Source organism: Felis catus, chromosome D4, assembly GCF_018350175.1.
Source record: "Felis catus isolate Fca126 chromosome D4, F.catus_Fca126_mat1.0, whole genome shotgun sequence".
Classification (NCBI taxonomy): domain Eukaryota; kingdom Metazoa; phylum Chordata; class Mammalia; order Carnivora; family Felidae; genus Felis; species Felis catus.
In genome coordinates, this window is record NC_058380.1 from 81,147,412 (window position 1) to 81,173,036 (window position 25,625).

The 25,625-nt window shown below is 55.9% G+C and overlaps 1 protein-coding gene across 1 annotated transcript; it reads right to left on the minus strand.

Annotated features, from left to right (window-relative positions):
• Positions 1-302: 302 nt before the first annotated feature.
• Positions 303-25,619, minus strand: LHX6 (LIM homeobox 6). The gene is made up of 10 exons (XM_023242685.2): positions 25,348-25,619; positions 24,115-24,186; positions 23,535-23,717; positions 23,054-23,175; positions 14,060-14,280; positions 11,347-11,447; positions 11,031-11,126; positions 10,638-10,812; positions 7,447-7,550; positions 303-2,506 (listed from the first exon to the last, which is right to left on the minus strand). The coding sequence occupies exons 1-10, from the start codon at positions 25,429-25,431 to the stop codon at positions 2,486-2,488; spliced, it is 1,179 nt and encodes a 392-aa protein (XP_023098453.2). The 5' UTR covers positions 25,432-25,619; the 3' UTR covers positions 303-2,485.
• Positions 25,620-25,625: the final 6 nt, after the last annotated feature.

Here is a 25,625-nt window from a genome sequence, read left to right on the forward strand (position 1 = left end):
GCAGACAGCGGGTGTTCAGGAGTGACACCGAGGACAGCAGCCAGCCTGGCCGCCTACGAAGCTTAGACTGGAGACGAAGCTCACTGTCATGCCTTTGCAATGCACAGGTGGCTGACTGGTTAATACCACCGATTGTCCAGGAAGGGGGACTGCATTGTCTGACAGCCCAGACACTTGGCTGGGCCCCTGGCAGTGGCTCGAACACGGGCTTCCGGCGGCTGCGGGACAGTTGCGGGGAGCCCTTAGCCAGACAGCAGGAAAGAAATGGAATCCCATCATGTTCTGGATTTAAGTGCCAGCACTTCTACTTGCATTAACTTTATTTATTACACAAATAGGACATTTACAAAGCACAACATGAAAGGTATGTAACAAAACAGACATTGGTTTTACAAAAAAAGTGCTTACAATTTTTTTTTTTTCCGTGTGTGTGTTTTCTCCCTCTGTTTTGTATTTAAATAAATAGTCTTGGTGGCCTGTGTGTTCCCAGGCTTCCCAGGCTGCTCTAACAGGCTAGTGGAGACCTGTCTGAATGGCAACATGCTACAACCACATGATCCACGCAAGGAACAGACCCTGGGGTGGGGGGAGGCTCAAGGCAGAGTGGGTACTAGGTGACCCACTTGGGCAGGGCTTGGCTGGCCACTTACCACATGGTTGTGCTCAGGGCTTCGACATCAGGAGCAAAAATCAAAGGAAACAGAGCTCCCCAATCACCAGGGATCAGGCCCCAGCTCCTTTTGTTAACATCAGCACCCTGTGCATGGCCAGGTACGAGCTATTCAGTGGATGAGCTCTGAACTGAGCTGCACTGACCGCATTCTGGTGCTACCTTCTCTTGGCCCCGAGTCACCTGGAACGGTCTTCAGAAGGGAAAGGAAGCGGGTTCCCAACTTGGGCTATACCTGGGCCTGGCCCTCCTCCAGGTCCCAGGGCGAGAAAGGCAAATAGGTTTTTGTGTTAAGTGCCAGCTTCAAGCATTTGGATATCGAAACCTTATCCAGACTCAGAGAGACAGAGAGATGCAATCAATTAGCGACGCCTACCACCTCTGACAACAGGGACAGCCGGTACATACGTGCCATGAACTTGCTTTCCCTGTCCTGGGGTCTCCTTCCAAGAGCAGCAGGTCAGGCTAACCAAAGCAGGAGGAAGGATTCGGGCTAGCACATGCCTACCAGCAGCCTCTAGTGGGAAATGCATCAGGACACCAAGTAATTCTGAAATTACAGAAGAAGTCTGGGACAAATGGGCGTCCCCTGAAAACATAAATCATGGTCTTGTGCAGCCGAAGCCCTTTTGTTTGGGGTGGAAGAGTTGCGGCACAGCGGGGTGGATGTGAGCACAGCTGTGTCTGGCCTGCATTCTCGGGAGTGGGTGGGGCTGGCTCTGGGCAGGGGTGGTGGGGAGTGCCCGCTGGGATCCTAGGCTTAGCACACTCACCTCCGCAGCAGGTCCCTTCTCTCTACTCAGAGCCGGGTTCAGAATCCGCATTCTGCCATTTCCCAGGGCTCTGTTTCTCCAGCTCTGCCCCGCCTCCACTGAACGGCCCCTCCAAGGAAGACATGACCCAAACGCCCCTATCAGGAGTCAACAAGTAGCCAGTGAGGGCTCCCGATTCTAACCCCGACACGTTCAGAAATGCCGTCGTGCGTTTCATACACCAGCTCCGCCAGTCTCCTGTGTATATGGCTGGATAACTAGGTAGGAACGGTCTTCCCCCTATACACCCCGAGTTTTCTCTTCCCTCTCCTTAAAAGAGCTCGTGCCTCCCCCAGCCCACTATGCCACATGCTTCTCCAATGGGAGCCTCTGCCGCCCCCTCCCCCCAGTCCCTGCCGATCCCCTGCCTCTTGGTCTGGGCAGGGCTCCATCTCTGCCCTGCTGGGCCTCTCAGGGTTGGTCAGTGTCTCTTCTCTCTCTGAATTAACTTGACATAACCAGACAGATGGAAATGATAAAATTAGAACATAGCTTTCCTTTGGGGACATCCCACAAACACTGTAGAGTTTTCCAGACAAAAGCAACAGAGTGGATAACATTGGGGGGGTTGTCGGCTATTCAGAATTCAGAGATGGTTGCAAGGAAGTAGTAAATAAAGGCCAATATGGGAGGAAAGAAAACCTGTAAATTAGAAGGCTGTTGGCGTTGCACGGTTCAATTTGGCCTTTTGCTATTGTAATCAGCTTAAGTTGAAGATGACTCCTGTCTAAGTGGAAACACAGGCCGTTGTTTTCGCCCTGATTCCAAATTTCAGGGAGCTCTGCCTTGGGAGAGGAGGACTCCGCAGTGCTCTTGGCAGGTTCTGGTTCTCAGCAGGAGAAGGGAAGGCCAGGCCCGGGGGCCCGGCTGGCGGCGGGCGGGACGGTGGGCGAGGGGCGGGTGCGGAGCGGGTGGGCCCCTGGCAGTGGCTCGGGCACGGGCTTCCGGCGGCTGCGGGGCAGTTGTGGGGCGCCCGCGGACGGATGCAGAAGTGCCAACGGCGCTAGTACTGGAAAAGAATGACCTGCGAGAGGAGGGAGGGGGCGGGGGCTGAGCTGGGGGCCTGACACCCCAGCCCTGGCCCCCTGCAGCCCCGCCCCCCCCCAGAGGTCCTCTGAAGGCATGGAGAATGAGGGTGGCTCGGGGCCCAGATCTGGGTTCCAATCCTAGCTCTGTCACTCGCGGCGAGACCCTGGGCAACTCACTGCCCCTCTCTGAGCCCGTTTCCTCATCTGTATAACGGGGATGACAAAACCTCTCTCTCAGAATGGGGAGGGTTCAGTGAGACACAAGGGCAGCAGCACATGTCTACTGGGCACTGCGCCCTGCTCCTGGCGCCGTGTAACGTGCCTTCCTGACGTTATGTAACAGAAGACTCAACCCCATGGGCGCATCCCGCCATTGTCTCCATTTGACGGGGAGGGCACTGAGGGGGGCAAGAGAGGGGCAAGTCAGGAAGCTCACGATCACACAGCTAGGCAGAGGTGGCCCTGGGTCCCGCAACACAGTCCTGGCCCCAGACCAAGCTCTCTTTGTTGTAACGCGTCGCTTCTGCGAGGCCATGGGGACAGTAGTCATCGACGCTCACTACACATCAGGCAGCGGGCCAAGCCCTTCACGCACCTCATCATCACCAAGCCAAAAGGCGGCCAGGTGCCTGACACACAGCGGGCGATCAAGAACCGTCTGCCCCTTTCCCTCTCCCTCTTCCACCTAAAGCACCTGGCTGACTTCTCACTGCCACCAACAAGGCCAGTTCCCCTGAAGTTCAGGTCAAGGATTGCTGGCTGGCTAGTCAATGGGAGGTGCCTTTTCATAGTAACGTGTCAGGAGGCGCTTTCAAGGGGTCCAGGGACATCCAGTAGGCATGGCCATATGGCCGTTCCATTTTCTGATCAAGAACGTTCCAGATCAGTCACTATGAGGAGGAGCTGGAGGAAAGCAATGGTGATGATCTCCATAAGCATAATGGAAATAACCAACATCTATGGGGCACTTTCCGTGTACCACGCACTGTGCCAAGCCTTCACCTACATTATTGCATCTACTCTCAGCAACAACCTTAGGTGGCGGCAACGATAATTCTCCCCATTTTGTGGGTGTGGGAATGGAGGCTGAGAGAAGCTAATTGTGTTCCCAGGTCTCACAGTGAGAGGGCGGCAGAGCTGGGATTCAGAGGCTGGCTGACTCCAGAGCTCACACCGCACTGGCTCACCCCGGTGAGCTCTTCTCTGACCTCTGGGATGCCTGGTTTTGGGCTCTTATTAAGAGAAGCTGTCTCAAGAGGGATAACTCTGGTAAGACCCTACCTTCTGTGGGCCTCAGTCTCTCCGTCTGATCAATGACAGCATGGCTCTGATTTCTAAGAGCTTTCCAAGCTCCGAAATTGTGGAATCGGGGGACATGACCAAGAAGAAGTACGGTTCTGGAAACTTTCAGGAGCGTGTGGCCAAATGACGATGTGGCGGAGGCAGGGCATGCGCCAGGCAAATGCTCAGAACACTGTCCTCCTCGCTGGGCCAGCGCTGATCTTGAGTGGGTTCAGGGGCCTGCCCCAGGGCCTACTGAGTCTCCTCACAGTCAGCCCTGGAGGCATTCGGGAGGAAGTCCATGCAGTCTTGCCCTGATCACACATAACCAGGTCTTGTGGGTTTGGCAAGAGATGGACAGAAAAGGTCCCCGGGAGCTGGCAGGAAGGACTGATAGGGATAGGGTGGGAGGTCACGAAGGAGGGAGAGACATTTTTTTTCCAGAGCTGCTGGATGTGAAGTTGGGGACGAGGCCCAGCAGGAGAAAACTCTGGCTCAGCAGCCAAACCCAGGGGCCAGAAACCTTGTACAGCAAGAGCTGCCAGACCCGAGACTGGCTCATCCTTCAGAACGAACCAGACATAACCACAAGCTTAGCTGAGTAACCAGGAGACAAGGGCTTGGCTCCAAGTGCTGAGCCCAACCCTAAACATTTCCAAGGCTCCCCTCTCCGCTCCCCTCTGGGCCTGGTCCAGGCCCTTCGTTATGTGACCCCTGTCACCTCCTTGGGCTTCCGCCACACTAAACATCCCTCGGTCCCTCAGACCCAGGCTCTTCCATGCCTCTGTACCTTTGCACATGCTCTTTTCTTGACATGGAACACCCTTCTTCCCATTCCCTGCTTCTCCCTTACAGCTCAGCACTTCTTCTGGGTCCTCAAGGGCCATGTTCATCCGTCACCTCAACTGCCCTGTCACCCTGCTCGCCTCTTGCTCTAAGCCACATGCTTCTTGAGGACAGGGACTGTGCCAGCTTGCCTCTGCAGTCCCTGTGCCAGGGCTGACGGGACAAGTGCCCTCTCGCAGGAGAGTGGCAGCTTTGAGGCCGGTAGTCCTAGGATCGAGGCCAGCTCTACCCACACTCACTGTGTGATGCTGGTGAGCTCCTGCCCCGAGCCCAGGTTTCTGCAGGCGTGAAACGGAATCAGTCAGAATCATCCCCCCAGCGAGGCTGTGATGGGTGAGGTCAGAGAGAGCACTGTGTAAAGTGCTGCACAAGAGGAAGTGATGACTGACCTGTACGGACTTCAGAGTCCAACGGACTCGAGGCATCCCTGCATGCCACCCTTCTGAGCCTCAGTTTCCTTATTTTCACCACAAGGATGGCCATCCCCACACCCACAAAGTGCTTGGAAGGCATCAATCAGACAAGGTCCGTGACGCACCTGCCGTGAATGGAGTCGCTGAAGCAACAGCAGCTCTTGCTGCGAGCAGGACAATCTTGGCGGGTGTTCACGGGGCGTGCTCACCCACCACCAGTTCTGTGGGATTTTGTATTACACGCTAGCATTTATTTATAAATCCATCTGGCCAGCTAGGCTGTCTGCACTACAGACCTGCCCCATGGTGCCCAGCACAGAGCCTGGCACACAGCAGGTGCTCAGTCAGGAGGCAGAGTAAGTGGAGGTGTCCTGGAGGAGCGCCCCCCACCCTCCGCCTCCCCAGCAGACTCTCTAGGGGTGTGGCTGGGGAACCTGCTTCTTTATAAGCTTCCCAGCTGATTCTGAGGCACGCCAGGATGGTGCTCTGCTGGCCTGGAAGGCGTCTGGAGATCCTTCCAACGGGAAGGCACGGGCTCAGTGTTCCTGGCCCACCACACCTGCTGACTCCTGGGGCTCCCTGCCTCCCTGAGGACTGCTACTACGATGTTTCTAAAAGAGGCCTCCATTCAATAAAACCAGAAAAATAAAATAAAATAAAATACAATAGGGGCGCCTGGCTGGCTCAGTCAGTGGAGCATGCAACTCTTGACCTTGGGGTTGTGAGTTCGAGCCCCATGTTGGGTACAGATATTACTTAAAAAAATAAAATCTTGGGGCACCTGGATGGCTCACTCAGTTAAGCAATGGACTTCGGCTCAGGTCATGATCTCACGGTTCGTGGGTTCGAGCCCCACACCTGTGCTGTCAGCAAAGAGCCTGGAGCCTGCTTTGGATTCTGTGTCTCCCTCTCTCTCTGCCCCACCCCTCTCAAAAATAAATAAACATTTTTTTTAATTAGAAAAATAAAATCTTTAGGGGCGCCTGAGTGGCTCAGTCAGTTGAGCATCCGACTTGGGCTCAGGTCATGATCTTAGGGTTCGTGGGTTCGAGCCCCACATCAGGCTCTGCACTGACAGCACAGAGCCTGCTTTACATTCTCTGTCTCCCTCTCTCTCTGCCCCTTCCCACTCTTGTGCGCGTTCTCTCTCTCAAAAATAAATAAAATAAAATAAACTTAATAAAAATAAAAATAAAATCTTTAAAACTAAATCAATAAAACAAGAGGCCTCCAGGGCCTCCCCCCCTGCCCCAGGACAGAGTCCAGACTCCCCCATTGACAGCCCTGAGCTCCCCACCTCTCACTGTCCCTCCCAAGCCTGGGTGCCAGCAATGTTGAACTGCTCAGGGTTCCCCGAGAGCCATGGTGGCTGATGCTTTCTCTGATGAACTCTGATTCAGTCTTCGGGCCTCCCTCCGGAAAGTCCTCCTTGTGTTTCTCCTGAGCTGTGCCCCCGCTCTCCAGCTCCCTGGCCTCCCCCATCAGTTTGATTACACTGTGTGTGCTTCCCTTCCAGGCTGTGACCCCCTCAGAGCAAGAACCATGCTTTTTCCTCATCTCTATGCTCCTGGCAACTGACTCGGGGCTACTGGGCAAAGTCAGTGCACAGCAAATGTCAGCTGAATAAATGAGGAAGTGTATAGGTTCCCATCCAGGCTCTGGGACCTGGAGCAAGCTGGGCCTCAATTTCTCCACTCCTAAAACGAGGGGTTGTCCTAGGACAGAGACTTGCAAGGCTCACTGACAGGTGTCTTGCCACTGAGAGGGAGATGGGGTTTCTTCTACCCACTCTGTGGTTTCACCCAGAGCAGCTCTATCCACTTTTATCTGTGTTATAGGTTATGGAAAAAAAAATTTTTTTAAGTGTGAGGTGCTTAAAAACAAAGCTTTCAAACCACTGGCTGGGGGATACCTAAGCACCCTTCTGGATATTCAGTCCTGATGCTTGAGATAACCAGAGATCCCAATTACACAAAGAAGGCCCTGCCAGTTGACCAAGGTCACCCCCGGCCTGCTATTCCAGGCCTCCCCCAAGATAAGGGTATCCACTCCTAACAGACAGGGACAAAAAGGAGGAAGGAGGAAGAACGGGTATCAGGGTGGGATGCAGGGTGGTGTGTGACACAAGCCTTTCCTGAAACCACAAGATTTGAGCCAAGTAACTAAATTCACAAATATGAAAAAAAGAAGGCCACTTACTGGTGGGGGGCTACGAGGAGGCCTCTGGAGGGGCTGTGCACATAGAATGTGCCGCTCAAGTGACCACCTCGGGGGCCTGGTGGGGGCTGGAGTATGCTAGGCAGAGAGGATCTATCACAGAGCAGCATGGGGCCTACCTGAGACCCATCCCTGGCAGGAAGGCTCTCACCCACCACACCCAACCTGGCTCCATTTACCTTCTCACCCCGGTTGGAGAGCGGCCCATCCATATCGGCTTTGAGGTGGACGGGGGGTGCGGTGTAAGGCAGCCGGCAGTGCACCTGCCCGCACTGTACCTGACCTGTGGACGAAAGGATGCCTTGGAACCCATCCTGCAGCCTCTGTGCAGGATACCTGTGTGCCCCGTGCTCAGCAGGATGGAGTCCTGGGGCCAGTTTCACTTTGGCCACTTACCAGCTGTGTTGGCCCTAGGTAAAACTTCAACAGAGGGTTATGAAAATCCCTATAATCTATAAAGTGCTATGTGATAACTGCCCAGCTCACTGATAAACACTCCTAAATGGATACGTATTTAACATCTATATGCAAGGATGTACCCCATTATTAAGATCCTCCCTTGGTGCCTTATACCTTCCTACCTGCCAGGTGTCATTCAGGCTTTACCTGTGTCCCTCCCAGAGGACCCTGCACTTGTACGTCACCTTCTTAATGATGCTGTCCCTGATCACCCTGTTTATAACTGTACTCACCTCTACCCTCCTTGTCCTCCTTCCCAGCTTTGTTTCTCCTCCTTAGCACTTACCATCACCTGACTTACTGTAGATATCTATTGTTTACTTGGCATTATCTGTCTTTGCCAACTAGAATGCAAGGCCTAATAAGGGCAGGAATTTTTGTCTGACTCGAGAATTTTCCAGACTCTAGATCCTGATAGATTTCCAGTACCTAGAATGAGGCATGACACCTAGTAGGTCCTACACTTAGTAGGTACTCTTTGAATATTTCTGGCATGAATCTCTGTACCTTATTCCAACACCTAAAACTGTGGGGGGAAAGTCCATCCTCAGATCTGACCCGAATCTCTCATGTTTCAGTGCTTTACCACTACAGTGGAGAAGTCCATGGCCTCTCTCTTCCCTACACTTCTTCCCCTTTGGTCATAGGGGGGAAAAGCCCTGTACAGAGACTTAACAATCAATATGTAACTTAGGACAAGTCACCGTGCCTTTCTGAGTCACAGTTACCTCATCTGTAGAGTAAGGCAGTTGTATGAGATTGGGGATTCTTCACCTGGGGTATTCTAGGAGTCCTGCGATCACATGGAAAACGACATGTGTACGTGCATCTTTCTGGGGTCTGATTCCAAAGCTTTTTATCAGATTCCAAGCTCTAAGACCCCAGGAGACTCAGAATTGTGTAACTTTAGTTAACAGCAGAGCAAACTGCTGAGGTTGTCCTTTAGTCATGCAAGAGGGAGCAGGTCCAAACACTCTCTACACTTCCTGCCCCAAGCTGGGTTCCACCTCAAGGGGAAGAGGAAAGGGGACCTCAGCCCTTTCTCTGAGCGTCAAAGACACATCTAGGCTTGATTGGCAAAGTATGTGGGGAGTTCTAGCAGGACTCTGAAGGCCATGGCCCCACTCCCAAGAGGGTCACCTAGGTCCATTACCAACCCCATGGCAAGGGCTAGCTGGTAGCCCAGACTCCTGGTATCTAGAGAGTCCTGGGTCCTGTTCAATGGGCTCTGTGCAGCTTGAACATAAGTCATTGTTTAGAAAAGAAAGGAAGAAAAGTCCCTCCTACAGAGCAGGTGGCTCAGAAATGGAATCGCGCAAACGGACATGGTTTCCAGCAGGCTGCCTGGTGCGGTAGGCAGGAATCTGCACTTCCAGCTGTGCCAGCCAGAGCCACCACCACCATTACAAGAGCGGTTAATAGTTACCCAGCATCTACTGAATGCTGGCGACTTGAAGTCAGTGATCTCATCTGATGCTCACACACTGCTCTGAGATAAGGATTCTTATTGTCCTCGTTTTTACAGATGAGGACATTGATATTCAGGGAAGCTACCAAGCTTGCCTGATGTCACACAGCTAGTAAGTGGCAAGGATGGCATTAGAAGCCTGACAGTCTCACCCCAAAGCCCACAATCAACCATTAAGGAACACTGCTCCCGTTCACTTACGTGGACCCTTGGTTTTCTCGTCTGCACAATGAGACAGTGATGTCTGATGTTTACAAACATGCTTAGTATAGTGTCTGGCACATGGCCGGGGCTCAGTAAACAGCAGGGCTCTCTCTGACCCCTCCTTCCCTTTCCATTTTACTTGGAGCCAGAGAAGGGAGGATTCATGTTTGTGGGTATGTTGTGGCCACTTTTATTTTTCTGGTCACACCCAGCTTTGAGGAAACAAACAAGCTCAACGGGAATGGAAATCTGTAATAAGCACCTGCTCCCTAGCAGATTCACTGAATGTTCATCCCCCAGAAATCCACAAGGCTACTCCCTCTCTCCTCCAGGTCCCTGCTCAAAGGTCACTCCACCTTGGCCCACTCCATCATTCCCATGGCATCCAGTCCCACTGACATGCCAGCCCTCCCTCCTTTATTAGTTGATTGTCTCTCTACTCATGTCCCACTCCAGGACGTGAGCCCCCGGAGCACAGAGTTGGTCTGTTACGTTCTCCACTGTATCCCAGTGCTTAGCATGGAAAAGTATTTACTAAACACATCAATGGATTCTCACAACCCTGTGAGGTAGGCATTGTTAATGTCCCAGCTTACAGATGAGGATTCTGAGGTTCAAGGAGGGTAGGTAGGTGGGGATATTCCCACCACACGGGCCTTCTTCTGCAACCCCAAACACACCCATGCCACAATGCTTTCCTGGCTAAGGCCTGCTTGCATTCATCTCCTCTGCTGCCCTGCACTCCTGCCTCCCCTCTCCTGGTGCCTCACTAATTCCTATCCATCCTTCCACTCTCAGCTTGCTGAGAGGCGTCATCTCCACACATTCCTATATTCCAGCACTTTTCCTATAGCAATCATCACAATTAAAACAATGCCCTCATCTGTCTGGTTATCGTGCCGTGTTATCTCTTCCACGACAGCGCAGGTCCCACCAGAGCCAGCACTTTACCCGTCTTGTTCTCTCCCTAGCCCCTGGGCCCTCGTGCACAGTGGGTACTTGGAAGGTGTTTTTTGAATGGCGGAATGGGTTTTCTCTATGAAGGGTCCCGTCTCACTAAGGCGGAGACTGGGAACTTAGCCCCTCTCCCCAAACCCTAGGTCTGAGGGACCACAGAGCCCACGTCTTCACCCACCAGGCTCCGAAAGGCCTTCACCCACCACGCCACCACCTCCCGCGCGCGCTCCTCCGTGACCCCTCGCCCGCAGGCTAGGCGGTCTAGCTGTGGCGGTCACTTACTCTCAATGTAGCCGTGCAGGGTGACCATGCGCGCCCGCTCGGGGCTGCTGAACGGGGAGTAGTGGATGTCTTCGGACAGGGCGGAAGGGAGGCGGGACGGCGGCGCCCCGGAGGGCGGCACGGGATGCTGCGGTGTGTGCTTTTTATGACGCGCCCGGCAGTTTTGAAACCACACCTGGAACGACAGCCTCAGCAGCCTCAGCCTCGCGGAAAAGGGTCGGACACACCGCCGGGAGACCCCAGGCGGGACTGCCTCGTTGCCTCCTGGGTAAGGGCGGCCACGTGCGCCCGGGCCTGCGGCTCAGCTGGAGACCAGCTACGCGCTGGAGAGCCCGCCCCCGGCCCCCTAGGCCCCGCCCCAGACCCGAAGGCCCCGCCCTCCCTCGGCCCCACCTGGATGACCCTCCTGCTGAGGCCCGTCATGTCCGCAAGCTTCTGCAGCGTCTGTGCGTCGGGGTTGTTGTCCTGCGCGAACTGCGCCTGCATAACCTGACGGGAGCAAAAGGGGCAGTGAGACAGGGACGCGCGGAGGTCTCCCAGACTGCGGCCCAATCAGAGGCTCGGGCCCGGAGGCCACGCCCCAGACAGCTACGGCCCCTCCCCGTCACCCGCGGGTCCGGGCAGAGGGGGCGGAGCCAGAGGTCCTCTAGGCCCCGCCCACGTCTACGCCCCACCCACAGCCCCGGCCACTCGCGGCGGGCCCGGGTACCTGCAACTGCTCAGCGGTGAAGGATGTCCGCGCGCGCTTGGCCGGCTTGGGCTGACTGTCCTGTTCCGAGGGCACTGCCCCCTCCAGCGTGAGGCCGTTCCCTGGGGGTGACAGAAGTGGCTGACCACGCGTCCCCATCTCTTCTAGTGGCATCCTGGAAAGGACGGGGGTGGGGGCAGCTGGTCCCTGGAAGGGTCAGGAGCGGAGTTGGCTGGGAGCGGGGATCCCAGAGTCCTAGTCCCTGAGCTCTGTCTTTAGGTAAGGGGCTTTCATTTCTGAGCGTCTACTCAGTACCAGACACTGCTCCTTCGGTGTGCCTTTTGGGTCTGTCTCACAGCCCCATTTTACAGCAGAGGAAAGAAACTAAAGCTCAAAGAGAAGAAAACCCCTGACCAAGACCTTTCGCCTAGTGGTTGACCCTAGCGCCCCAAGGGGACTCCCTCTTAGCTAAACTGGGGAAACCAAAGGCCAGTGGAGGTTAAGATGCAAGCAGGTTACAGAACTGCGGTTCTAATTTTGTAAAAATGTATGGAAGCAGAAAAGTTGAAAGGATATACGCCAAGGTGCTAGCAGTGGTTACTTCTGAAGAGTGCAATTATGGCTCTAGTTTCAATATTTCTGTAAGTTTTGAGGTTGTAACAACAATCACATGTCACTTTATTTCTCCAAGGTTTAATTTCGTTAACTGGAGCATATGTTAGCCATTCTCTTTCCACTTCTATTACTTTTACAATCACACTAAACATAGTCCCCCATTTTATTTTTAATACCTGATTTTTTCTAGGTAATACATGCTCCTTCTCAAAAACTCAGAAAATTCAGGTAAGCACAAAGAAGAAAATAAAAATCACCAGTAATTCCAGCACTATTCACACAACTAGCTGTAATTTTTTTTAATTAGGAAGAAGACTATGTTGGGGGGAAAAAACAAACAAACATGCCACCATAAATACATGGGGGGAAATCTGGGAAGATATATACTAAAGATATGAGAGGTGGTGACATTTAGAGTGATCTTTATTTTCTTCTTTTTGCTTAACCATCTTTTCTAAATTTTCTATGATGGACGGGTGTGTTTAAAAGAAAACCAGTAACCAAAACTGAGGGTTGCCCAGTAAAGGAGATCTGAGGCCCCAAGCCTTCATGGTAGGAGTCTGGGGTCAGCCTAGATGTGAGAGTTAGCATTGTAACTGGCCAGGCTGTGGGTAAGGGTGGCCCTGATAGGTCCAGATGTGGAAGAAGCCTGGGGTCACTGATGGGCCATGGTATGGGGGGAGCCCTGATTCCTGAGATTCCATCCCAGCGCCACTGCTGACTTGCCCACCACTGCGGGTAATTTCATACAACCCCAGCCTCATTTGCTTCCCACCTAGGCCCACTTAGTCCTGATCCTGGCAGCAGAAAGTGATAGCCTTGGTGTGGCCATGGTTTGGAACATTCTGGGGATTCCTGACTAGTCCCCAGGCTAGAAATTGAGGCAGGGTGGTCCACACACCTCCCAAGAGGCCCTGAGGCTGGGACAGACACTTTGTGGTATTAATGTCCCTTAGGAGAACAGGCAGGACAAGGATTGCTGTGCCATCTTTTAGATGGGAAAGTGAAACTTACAGGGGCAGCCACCTCCCAGCAGTCTCCCTTGCTTAATGAGGCCTGATTAGGCGGTCCCTGGAGCTCAGGAATGAGGTAGTATGGGATGGTGGTTAAAAGCCTGGGCTTTGGAGTTAAAACAGACCTTCTAGGATGCAACCTTTGGCAAATCACATACTGAAGATAACCTCTGCCTGTTTCCTCATCTGTAAAATGGGGACACATCAGCTACTTCCTAAGGTTTTTTGTAAGGATCACACAAAATAGTCCACATTACAGAGAAGCTAGCAGCTTCCAAAGACCCAGACAGGAAAGTCATGGAAAGGGTCCCTGACTCCGCCTTCAGCCCAGCCTCCATTCCCTCCCCCCCCACCCCTTTCTAACCATTTGTGACTCGGTCCTCACAATTCCTGGAAGATGTGAACCCTGTCTGCAGGCCTATGTGTCTTGAGGAGACACAGTATTGGAGCCAGAAGAGATTTAGGGATCTTTCTAGTTGACCCATCTCTCTTGCACAGATGGGGAGACTGAGGCCCAGATAAGAAAGGAAACTTCACATATCAGTACAGCATGCCAGCAGCCAAACTGGTGCTCAGGTCTCCAGACTCAAAGGCCTTTTCCCTCACAGTGTAGGCTGAACCCCGCCCCCCAAACCTCTGGCTTGGAGCTGCTGGCATGGGAGTTGAGAGAACAGAGTTGCATCATCTCTCTAGGACTGGCCCATGCCCAGTTCCAGGCAGCCTGAAGGGATTAGCCCTCAGGCCAACCAGAACTGTCTAAAGGTGGAGTAGGCTGCCCCATTGTGAGAATCAGCTCTAGGGTTCATTGGGTGCTTCCTGCCTTTACAACACATGGGCTCATCTATCTTTGAGAAGGTGTCTTATCATTGGCTCCATTTTACAGATGAGGAAACAGTTGCAGAGACAGACTACCGCTGCAGGCTCTCAAGCAATGGTGGGCCAAGAGCGCATGCGCCGTGCACGGCCCCACGCCCACTCAGTCTCCAGGCGATAAAGGAAGCGCCTGCTCCCAGAGGAGTGTGGTCAGTTCCTGGGGAGCTGGGCTGAGGTGGGAGAGGGCGGGGCACAGAGGTGTGGCAGGGTGCTGGGTGGGGCGGGTTGGGTACCGTTCTCGGCGGCCCTCTTGAGGTTCTCGATCATGGTGTCGTAGTGGATGCGGCACAGCACCTTCTCTTCGACCAGACCAAACTCCTCGCCCGTGGACAGCTGGCGCTTGCACGAAAAGCAAGCGAAGCAGGCCAGATGGTAGGCGTTGCCGCGTGCCCGCCGCACCCAGTCGCTGGCATAGATCTGTCGGCCGCACCGTGCACACTTGGTCCCAAATCGGCTGCGGGACACCGGGGCAGGAAAGGGGGTGGCGAAGCTCAGACAGGCTACCCCTTCCACCTCCCAGTGGCCCGCTGGCACCCTGTCTCCTGGCCTCCCTCACTCACAAATTTCCCTTTGCCTGGATCTGCCCCCTACCCCACCCCCCTGCAGACACCAGCTTACTCTGAAGGTGAGCTGGTGGGTGGTTTTATTTTCTTCTTAGTGCTTTTCTGAGTTTTCCAAACTTTCTACAATGACTCCTTATATTTATATATAACTAATCTGTTCACTCAAATATATCATGAGTGTGAGGGAAAAATGTAATAATATAATGGGCAAAATTTTGAGCACTAACCACGTGCCCAGCAAGATTCTAAGTGTTTTATGTTGCGTATCCCAACTAATCTTCATTTTGCTGATGAGGAAACTGGGGGGACCAGAGAGGTAAAGTAAGTTGCATAAGGTCACACAGCTTGCAAGGCTAGAAACCCACGATGAATAAACCATACCCCCAGCTGTAGAGATGCTCAGGGTTTCTTGGAAGCATAGACAGATATGCACTTACGGGCTTTGTGCCCTCGGGAAAATTATTTAACCCCTCTGAGTGCTCACTTTCCTTGCCCTGAGCTGAACTAGGTGACAACAGCAATGACTACCACTTAGTACTTAGTACTTTGAGTCTAAGTACTATTTGAGTCTAAGTCTATTAAGTACCCAGCCAGTCCCAGGCTCTGGAGCCCCATGGCATTCTAACAGTAAATGTTAAAAAGACCGAAAAAAGTGGGGGGGGGGGCAGATCGAATGCTTCCTCCCCCTTAAGCCTTCCTTGTTGGGCCTTTTCCCCATCTTCTCCCACCTCAAGGTGCAGCTATTTGGGTATGACTCCCTTCACCACCAGACTTCGAGCCCCTCCAAGAAGAAGCAGGAGTCTGGTTTATCCTGTCCCAGAAGTCAGCCCAAGGCCTGACCCCTGAGCACCTGGGAAGGTTTGTTCCTTAAGTGGATGACTCATCTTTTGACCCTGTCCCAGCCGTTTAGGCCTCGGTTTCCTCTGCTGCACACTCTTTCAGGGGATGATGTTACCACTCATCCAGCCCCCCAAGCTTAGAAACCTAAATCATTCACTCCTCCCTTTCCTCAACACTACATCTAACGGATCATCAGGCATTGTTGGTTCTATTTCCTAAGTATCTTTGGGATCCATTTCGTCTCCAGTCCCACAGCTGCCCTCCTAGGCCAGTATCTGCCCTGATCTCCCTGCTTCCAGCACCACCCCTGCCAACCATTCCTCCACACAGTGGCCACAGAGAAGTTTCCAGCATGCACGGTGCATCCTACCCTGCCCTGCTTAAAATCCTTTACTGATTCCACTCTACCTCAGGATCTGGTCCAAGAGCCTTGGCATTTACAAAGCCCAGAAGACCATAACCTCTTAGACTCATCTCCTCCCTAACTTTCCCCACCCCACACCCAAACAGGAGTCCCAGGCAGCCACAATGGAAGGTCAGTGCCAGGTCTCTATGGCCCCCTCTGAAGCACTTTCCCGGCCCAGGTCTTTGCACAGACTTTGTGCTCTTCACACACCCCCTCCCTGCAGAGCCCTCCAGTCCCAGCACCGGGCTCTCAACATTGGTCAGGCAGGTTTGTAAATGTCAGATTCTTCGGTTCTCCCTCCCACCCCCTGCAATCCTAGGAGAGAACCAAGAAGATTTGCCCTGTGTCCCCAGGGCCCGCACACTTGCACCCGGAGGAGCATTGGGAAATGCTTGTGACTGTGGGGAGAAAACAGCCCGGCAAATGCATTCTGGTTACAGCCTCGCCTGTCTTGCCGAATGCAAGCAACTGTCAATTGAATAAACGATCTTGGGTTGAACTGAAAGAGGGAGCGCGGAGGCCTCCGCCAGCCTGGCTCCCAGACGTAACTCTAACGCCACTGTCTCTGACCAGGACCGCAGGAGGACCCTGTCCCTGGCAGCGCGGTTTGCTCAGCTAAGGCTGCACTGTGCGCCTTTGCTGGGTCATCCGCCCCTAAACTGAGGCGGCTCCCGACCTTGGAAACTCGGCTTCCCCAGGGACAGCCTAGTACAGCCCGCGGTTTCTTTCCCAATCCCTCAGTAAAGGGGAGAGGAAACCGCTTAGCCCACCCCTGCCTACTCTCGCCGCGGGGCGGACTGGGGGTTCCGCTGCCTGACTCGTTGTACACGGATTAGGAGCACTTTCCGGCCCTGGAGAGGAGGGAGAAGCCAGCAGTGTGCAGAGCCATGAAAGCGATTCAGGGACCCAGGGCGCAGGGTCTTCATTGCACACCCTCGACTTGGTGCAACCGCGTGAGGTGGAGACTCTAGCACCCGCTTTGCACACGTGGAATGGGAGGTTCAGAGCGGACAAGTGACTTGCCCAAGACCACAAAGAGCGTGGGGCGAGGGGCGAGGGCCGCTCTGAGGTGCAAAAGGAACCTAGACCGTGCTGAAGCAGCAGGGCGGGAGATGGTAGGGACTGGATCCCAGTTGTATTAACTGGAAAGGGACCTGGTCTTACCCCCGTCGCGTCCCTGCTCCCAGCCACCGGTCCCAGAAAGTCCCGCGCGTAGGGCCTGAGGCCCAGCGGGCTCGGGAAGGCAGAGAGTGCGTTCCCAGGGAGAGGGGAGAGCCGGGGGGAAGGGAAGGTCCCCGGCCTTCAGACTCCAGGTGAGAGCGCTTGCGTTTCCAGCCTGTGGTTTCCGTGCGCCCCCCGCCCCGTGAGCTGCGCCAGAGTCTCCGACCCCGGGTCCCCGCGCTAGGCTGTACGGGATTCCTCGTCCTCCGCCAGAGATGAGTCCACGACACCCCGCACACCCCTGATCTCCCGGCTCCGCAAGTCCGCAACGCCCGGGCGCGGTCAGCGCCTACACTGTGCACTGCTTACTCCGAGGAGGACGCCGCGAGTGATCTCTCAGCAACTTTCTCACCCTCCACTTGTCACCCCAAACGACAAGAGCTGTCCCCAGCCCTAGGATCTGCCCGCGCTCGCCGTGGCTCCGCCCAGTCAACGAAATCACCTTTGCGAAGGATCCTTGGGTGGGGGTGGGGGTGGGGTCATTATGCAGTTTTGGGTGCGTTGCGGGCCGCTCCTGAAACGTATCCTCCACCCAGGGCAGGGGTCAGTGGCACAAACAAGGGGGCACGAGGAGGCTTACGGATCGAGGCTCTGACAAACCGATTGACTCCTTCCCAGGCGGGCAGCGAGGCCCGAGCCGCGGGATTCCGGAAGCAGCGAAATTGGCGGCGAGACAACGAAACTTCAAGAATGGGGTGCTCGGGAGCTGCGAAGGGAGCGCCAAAGGGATTAGGGGGCGCGGCTACCGCCCCTCCACCCCCAGCCTTGTGCTCGCGCCTCCCTGGGTCCCGGCGCGCACCGCGGGGTAAAGGCTCCAAGGACTGAGGCGCTCGGGGCACGGACGCTTCGCATCCTGGCAACTGCCGAAAGGAGTGGGGTGGGCATCGCGCGTCTCCTTGCCCTCTCTCCCCTGAGGAGGGACCAGAGACGTCTGGGTACTCGCGGTTGTGCAGAGGGAGCTGTGCGCCCTTGGCCAGGGCAAACTCGCTCTTCTGGCCTACTTTCTCTGGATACCGAGAGGTGCTCAGTCATTATTTGCTGGGTGAAGGAGCCTCAAACGAAAGAGCCTTTCCCCCGTATTAAGCTACCCGAAGCTGAACCGAAGCTCGAGTGGGAAGGCCAATGTTAGTTATAAAGCTGGTGAGCCGGTGGGGAAACTCAAACCAGAATTCAATTATTTTGCGTTCAGGACACTCACTTGCTGGCCGTGGGGAGAATCTAAGAGGCAAACAAGGTGGATTGGAGGTGGAGCCCTTCCTATCCCCTCTGCTCCTTCCCTTCTAGGCAAACTCTTAGGAGAAGAAGCCAGAAAAAACAGAACCAGCAATTACGAGGTTAAAACGCCCCGCGCCTCGGAGGTCCCGGCCCTAGGCCCCTCCCCAGAACTCCTCTCTCCGCTCCCCCAACATCTGTCCCCCAACAGCTGGCGGCCGCTGGGCCGCTCTCTGCCGCGGTGGGGGGCCGCTTCCCAGCTATAAGCCTCCCTGGGGACCCTCGCTCTGGGGGAGGGGGTGGGTTTCTCCCGCAGGAGCCCGCGGTTGGAGCTTGGGCTCTAGGAGGAAGGCCAGAGAAAGCTGAGGGCTTGCCCTAAGTCACATGGGCCAAGCCAGGGACAGGAACTTCAGCCGGCTGCCCGCGCCCAGCCCAGGACACTCTCTGAACCCCACCCGTATCAACGCCAAGAGCAGTAGTTAACCCTTTATTCCCCACTCAAATGGGCAGGAGGCAAGGGGGCCAGGAACCATGGTGACCTGATCCTGACAAAGTTGATCTAGTCACAGCCCCTGAAGAAGTCACTCTTGTCCTAGTCCTCCCAGGGCCCATCCAGGGAGAGTCACACACCAGAGCTGGTGCTCCCTGTGGAAGCCAACGGAACTGGGCTTAGGGCTTAGGGCCAGGAGAGAGGGGTCTTTGCCACTCCACCGGCCACATGTTGTAGGGAGAGCTACTGCTGACATATCTCCCCTATAAAAGACCAGTACAGAATGTTTAGACACAGGGATGGTGGTGTCCACAGCCATGGGGCTTACCCAGGCTCTTCCACTTACTAGCCTGCATGGCCTCACCTCTCAGACCCTCAGTTTCCCCTCCTCTAAGGTGGGGATGAGAGTATGGTAATTACTGGGTGGATTTGAGGATTCACTGGGATAAAGCATGCAATGAGTTAACAATTCCTGGCTGGAGCAGAGTTCTATACATTCTGGTGAGCAGTATCCTCACCCCTGCCCAGCCCCTCTTACCCCCTCTCACTGTGTGACCCTGGGCTCCACTTTCCTCTCTCCCCAGGACATCAGTCTCCCCAGCCACGCAATGGGCATGATGCTTCAGGAAGCTGAAGGGGGAGGCACTGTAGATCAGTCCATGCCCTGTTCGGCAGGCAGCAGCGGCAGGTGTGTGTGTGTGTGGGGGGGGGGTCGGAGGTAGAGACAGCTGTCTGAGGTTGTGGTTGCTGAGGGCAGTGGAGATATGAATGGCCCAGGAAGGAATGCTATTTTTCCCTCAGGCCTTTTCTTCACTTCTTGGAAGGAAATAGAAAGAAAACGGTCTTAACCAAAAAAGTGAAGAAATTAAAAGCAATATCATATTTCCCTGGTGGTAATTTCTTTTTTTCTGCTAGGGCTCAGGGAGCGAGGGTTACTGGGAATCTGATTGAGGCCACAAGGGCTGCTGAGGTCCCTCTTTAGAGAGAGAGTTGGAGAGACTGAGGCAGGAGGGCTAGCAGTCTTGCTAAGGGCATCCTCTGTGCTCTGCAGTCTCCTTCCCCGGTGAGTTTGGAGAGCTTTCCTAACTTCTGACTTCCTGAGCCACCAACACCAGGCTCTGCCAAGGGAGACTATGGGGGGGGGGGGTGAAAAGAAGGGGCAAGATGAGGGATAGAAAAGCGGAGAAACCTTCCCCTAAGGGATAAGACCAGAGATTAGAGGACCATGGAAGCCCCCTTATGCCCCCTCCATGAGGTCTTGGCCACTTCCTCCCTCCCTCTGTCCCATTGAGAGATCTGGTCTCTCTTTGGGCAGAATGCTCCAGACCCTATCCCACCAGACCCTTGACCTTGGGTTTCAGGAGGCAGAGGGCTAGGGAAACTCAGTGCGTGGCCTCTCCCTGAGCCCCAGCTCTTGAGGAAGAGGTCTGCCTCCCACGCCACCCCAGGAAAAACTCCCTTGCAGCAGCCACCCTGAGCCTGGGCTGCTGCTGAGAGCAGACAATAGTCCATGCCTGGCGCTCCACGGCTTTTTCTTTCCTTTTTTGTGGGTTTTGTTATTTTTGTTACAGGTGGCACTGTCGGGGATGGGTTACGCCTGCCGGGAGACTTGGCTGGGATAGAAATGATCAGGAGAGCCCCAATTCTTCCCGCATCCCAAGGAATGTGAGCTTTTATCCCGTCCATTCTCTTACCTCAAAATCTGTTTTAGTTTTGCTTTGGGGGGCTCTTGTCACTGGAAAAGGATTAACGCTCAGAACCTGCAACCTAGAAAAGGCCTGGCCCCATACTTCCAGACAAGCCCTGCTCCCCCAACCACCAGAGGAAATGCTATCAGGGGACTGTGCCCAGCACCCACTCTGCCAGTGGTGCCAATGGTGACAATCCAGGCATCCGTAGCACCTGCCATTTAGGGAGGCGCTACGGAGCCTTTCTCCCTGCACTGGCCTCCTTGGCAGTTCAGACAGACAATCCTGGAAGTTGGACACTGAGGGCAGAGAGATGTAGTTACTTGACCAAGGTCACACAGTGATTGTTGACCTGGCAGACCCCACTTACTGTTCGTACTCGCAATAGCTACACATCCCACCACTGCAGTGGGAAGGGGGACTCCGGAGCCAGTGGAGGCTCTGAACAGCAGGGTCAGGACCTGAATTTTGACTCTTCCTTGAAGGCCTAGTAAAGCACAGTGTCCCAGAAGACTCGGTCCATCCTGGGCACGAGCTGAGGCTGGAGAAACAGCAAGGAAGTGTGGACAAGTGGTTCATGAAGCTGCCAGGTCCACCATCACCGGGAGGGCCCGGAGAGGAACCTAGCCCTGCCTTACTCTGCAGGAGGAGGCTGAGATACCATCCTGCTGGGTGCCCCGGGCGGGAGCCCTGTCCCCGGCCAGCTGAGGAGCCCCATGAGCCCTAAAACAGCAACTGGCTTGGCTTTTGGTTTCTTATTTGTTTTTTTGGGTTTTTTTTGGGGGGGGGGCTTTGTTTTTAACCAAACGGAGTCAGGCACAGAGCAGGGATGTGGCAAGACAGGGACTCTAACCTTCATTTCCTGCCCAGACAGCCAGCAGTCGAATGGGACAGTGCAGAAAGACACCATGCTCCTGTTACATTACCACACAAGGATAACCCCCTCTGACGCACACGTGTGGCGGTCCACATCCACACACCCACGTTCACATCACACCCTTGGCTCCTCAATGCCAGGGTTAAGGCCTTAAGCAGGCATGCTCCCTCAGAGAAGGGGAAGGGGGGGCAGGAATGATGAGATTTCGGAATTCTTGCCTTGTCACCTCTGCGTCCCTGTACAGATGTAATCGTGTCTTGACTACCCGGCGCGCGCGTGCACACACACACACACACACACACACACCACGCGAAGTCCCAACATTCCCACAGAGACACACACTCCTGACACACATTTAAACTAAAAGACAAAAATGGTCATAAAGGAGTACGCACACTGTCCTCATACCCCTGACCTTGCTCGGTGATGCGTTCCTCCTGTGGCACTGCACAGATCCGGACAACAGAGAGACACAATATGCTCCTTGCATGCTGAGTCCCAGGCCACCTGGGCGAGCTCCCCTCTCCCAACGCACACCTCAGCTGCAAAGATCTTTCACAAAAGGAAGAGTCCGCTTCTGAAATCATGCTTCTTATGCTTTTCCCAGAGTACTCCAGCCCCAAACGCTGCAAACTTCACCCTAGACTCAAGATCTCTTTCCAGGTGCCAAGGAGACTCAGGACCAGAGGCAAGGAGGCAAGAATTACCGCCCCCCCCCCCCACCACCACTTTCCTTGACTTTCAGGGCCAGGGGTCTTTCTAGGAAGACTGAAGCCATGACCCCCGCAGAGACAAGGATGGGAGGGATGTCTGCGGGTTAGGTAGCGGTTATAGGGGAACAGCTTTCACCACTTCCTGACAAAACCCTTGGGGACAGGCATCCCTCCCAGGAAACAGTCCCATTCCACTCTCCCCACTCCGTAGGCCTAGTGGCCCCGCCTCAGGTTAGGTTCACGCTTCCCGGAGGGATCACACCGGAGGCGGAGGTGGCTGTGCCCCTGACCTCGCTGTGACCTCGACCCCATGACCAGGTCAGGCCTGAGCGCGCGGTTAGGAGCCGGGGCTGAGATGAGGCGGCGGGGCGAGAGCTGCCCAGTCGCGGCTCTGCAGCTCGGAGGGCCCAGCCCAGGGTAATCCCACTCGCGGCCCTGACTGCTGTGCCCGACAACCCTGACCTTCCCGGCGGCTCAGAGTCAGAGCCCAGACCCGCAGAGGCTGAAGCCCCGACCGAAACGACGACGGAGCTGAGACTGAAACAGGCGCCTGGGACCCGGGCAGGATCCCAGACTGGAAATGCGACCCTCGAAGGACGCCAGGGTCTGAGTTGAGGCGGAGCCGGAGACAGAGGTTGGGGCTTAGGAAGAGGCGCTTGGATATGAGAGCCGCGAGGCTAGTGCTTGGGGCCCCCGACCAAGACCCAGACCCACAGCGAAGCCAAGGGCAAAGCCGGAGCGGGAGTCGGGAGCCCGGCTCAGGGTCCGGCCCCGGAGAGATGCCGGCGCGGCTGGAGTCGGAGCGGGAGTTGGAACCCAGAGCCGAAGCGCACGGTAGGGGCAGCCAGATCGCGTCTGGGATCGGAGCGGGTCGGAGCCAGAGACCAGGACGTCAGAGCTGGACCGCGGCGCTTGAGGTCGGAACCGGAGCCAGACACTCTGCAAGACCCGAGACGGAGCCAGAGACGCGACCCAAAGCGAGTGGGCCGCAGGAACCGGAGGCGGGTCGCGGGCCCGGACCTGTGCCTGCACCGGCGCGCGGCCTGGAGCTCCTCTTTTGGGGCGCTGAGAGCGGGCCGGCTGAGCCCCCGCGGCGCGCAGGGCGTGCACTCGGGATCGGGGCTCCGGAGCCAGAGACCAAGCGCTGCCAAAGGGTCCTCCGTGCGCGCCAGGGGCCTGCCTCCAGCGACACTGCTGGCCCAGCGGCGGCAGCCTACCTGAAGTAGTCCATCTTGCAGAAGATTTCCTTGTTCTTGATGTAGCAGCTGTTCTGCTGCCTCAGAGACGTGCGACAAACGGAGCACTCGAGGCACCGCACGTGCCAGATGAGGTTGTTGACCTGGGGAGGGGGCGGAGGTGGGGGCCGGCTCAGCGCGGGCCTCTTTTCACGCCCGGCCCCAGCCTCCCCGGCCCCGTTTGCTGAGATGGTCGCTGAAGGTCTGAAGGTGCGGAGGCTGCCCTACTTTCCTTCTGTAACAAGGAAGCTTGGGAAGGTAGACATACACTCTTCCCATTTTTCACACGGAAACCCGAGGGGGCAGAGAGACTCTAAGATTTGCCCAAAGCCGCACAGTCAGGCAGCGGCTGAACCAGGATTAGGAATTTAGTGGACCTGGCACCGGCGCCGCTTCCGTGCAGTCCTCGGGGCTGCAACCCACACCCCGCCAACACACACGCAACACCCCGCCCCTGGCTCACCTTGAGCAGATACCGGTCCAGGATCTCGAGGCCGCAGCTGGAGCAGATGTTCTTGCCGGCGGACGGCACGGAGGAAGCGGCAGAAGGCGGTGAGCAGACAGATGGCGTGCTAGGTGTACAAGGGGAGGCCCGACCCTCGTCCTTGTCTAGAGCGCCTGCCAAGGCCTCGGCGTCCGACTGAGCCTGCAGTCGGGGAGAGAGGGAGAACCGCACGCTGAGCAGAGCGCCCAGCCGAGTGAGTGCCCGAGGCTGCCGCCGCCTCGGAGACAAATCTGGGGCCCCAGCGCATCAGTCGACAACGAAATTCTCCCGAGTCGCCGCGCTATGGGCTACAGGATAGGAATGGAAGGGCCTATTGGAGAGGAAGGGACGGCCCCAACTTTCAACCCGCGCGTCCTAGGTGCTGGGGACGGTCAAAGTCAACACTTCCGGCCGGAAAACCGAGGCTCGGAGAGGGGCGGCGCCCTCCCGCAGTCCCCCCGCGCTTGGGCAGCGGCTTCGGGGCCGGAAAGCCGGTCAAGGTCCCCAGGGCGGGACAGCCAGGGGACCGGGGATCGAAGGCAGGGCCGAGCGAACTCACCATGGCTGGCGGCGCGGTCCCTTCAAGGCAGCGGGTGGTCGCTTTGCAGCCGGACCCTGGCTGGGCCATCACCTGGGGGAGGGGGAGGGAACTCAGGCGGCGGCGGCTGCACAACTGGCTCCGCGCAGCCTGAGCCCAGCGCCTCCCCGCGCCTGTTATATAAACCGGCGCGGAACAATGAGTCTTAACTTTGTAGTGGGCATTTAAAGCCCTTCCCCACAAAAGCGGTGTCTCTCTAATGAAGCAATTTGAATTTGGATTGGATTTTTTCCCTCTCTCTCCCCCTCTCCCTGCACTTAACCCGTGGCTCTTGAAGTAATCGCTTAGTTCCCTTGCAATCCAAGCCTCTGAGGGGGAAAAAAAACACGCGCACACACACAAACTACCTGCAATTAGAAATTGTCGTGAATGCCCAAGATAAGAGGTAGCCAGAGTGTCAATTCCAACTGTCAATCAGTGAGATCCATCAGGCCGCCCAAAGAATTGCAAATTTGATTTTTTAATGGTAGTAATTAAAAATCGAATTTTTTCTCTCTCCACCCACCCCCCTTTCCTCGCTCCCTTCTCCTCCTCTCGACACAAAATGCAAAAAGGAGAAAAGAGAGAAAGAAAGAAAATAAAAAGGAGATGTGAGGGGGGTGGGGGGAGGCGTTTGAGGAAAATAAAACCCGGAGCGCTGGGAGCATCAGCCCTCCAGCCCAGCGCGCGCTTCGAAATTGATGCGGCGATATTGACACGAATTCAGGCGCCTTTGGAGGGCCAGTCGGAGGGAAACCCGGAGCAAAACGGGGGCGAGATTCGCGGGGGGGGTGGGGGGGTGGGGGGGAATGGAACCAAAAAGAGAAAACAGAGGCGTCCAAGAAGAGGAAAAAGCACCCTCCAGCCCCTCGGCGCGCCCGGGACCGGCCCCGCGTCGGGATTCTCAGCGTTGCGCCAGCACAACCCCCGGCGCATCGGCGCTATCAGCGCCTATTCAGACGGACAATACCCGCCTCGCCTCCTCTTGATTCGCCTGTGTCTTTGCTAAATCGCTTTTTGAGAAATTCCTCCAACATTTGCATAATGTGTTCCCGCTTTCCGCGACCCCCCCCCCTCCGCGCTCGCGCGCGCTCACACACTCACAGACACACACTCACAGGCGCACCCCCGAACCCCTCCTCCCCGCGGCCGCCCGCCGCCCGGCCCCTGCCGGACCGTGGCCCGGGCCGCTCACCCACTCGCTCGCTCGCACACCTGGTCGGTGGCGGGGCCGCCCTCGGCCGGCAGCCGGCAGCCCTCGGGCAGCGCCGGGGCGGCGTTCTCATGCTTCCAGTACATGGGCCGGGGAGCGGCGGGCTCGGCGGGCACGCAGCGCGGAGGGCCGCGCGGAGAGGGGCCACGGCAGCAGCGGGAGCAGAGGCTGAAGCAGGAGCTGGAGGAGAGCGGAGGCGCCGGCCCCGCCGCCCCGGGCCCGGCCCCAGCCCCCGCCCCCGGCCCGCGCGCAGCCCCGGCCTCCCCGGCTGCCGCCGCCG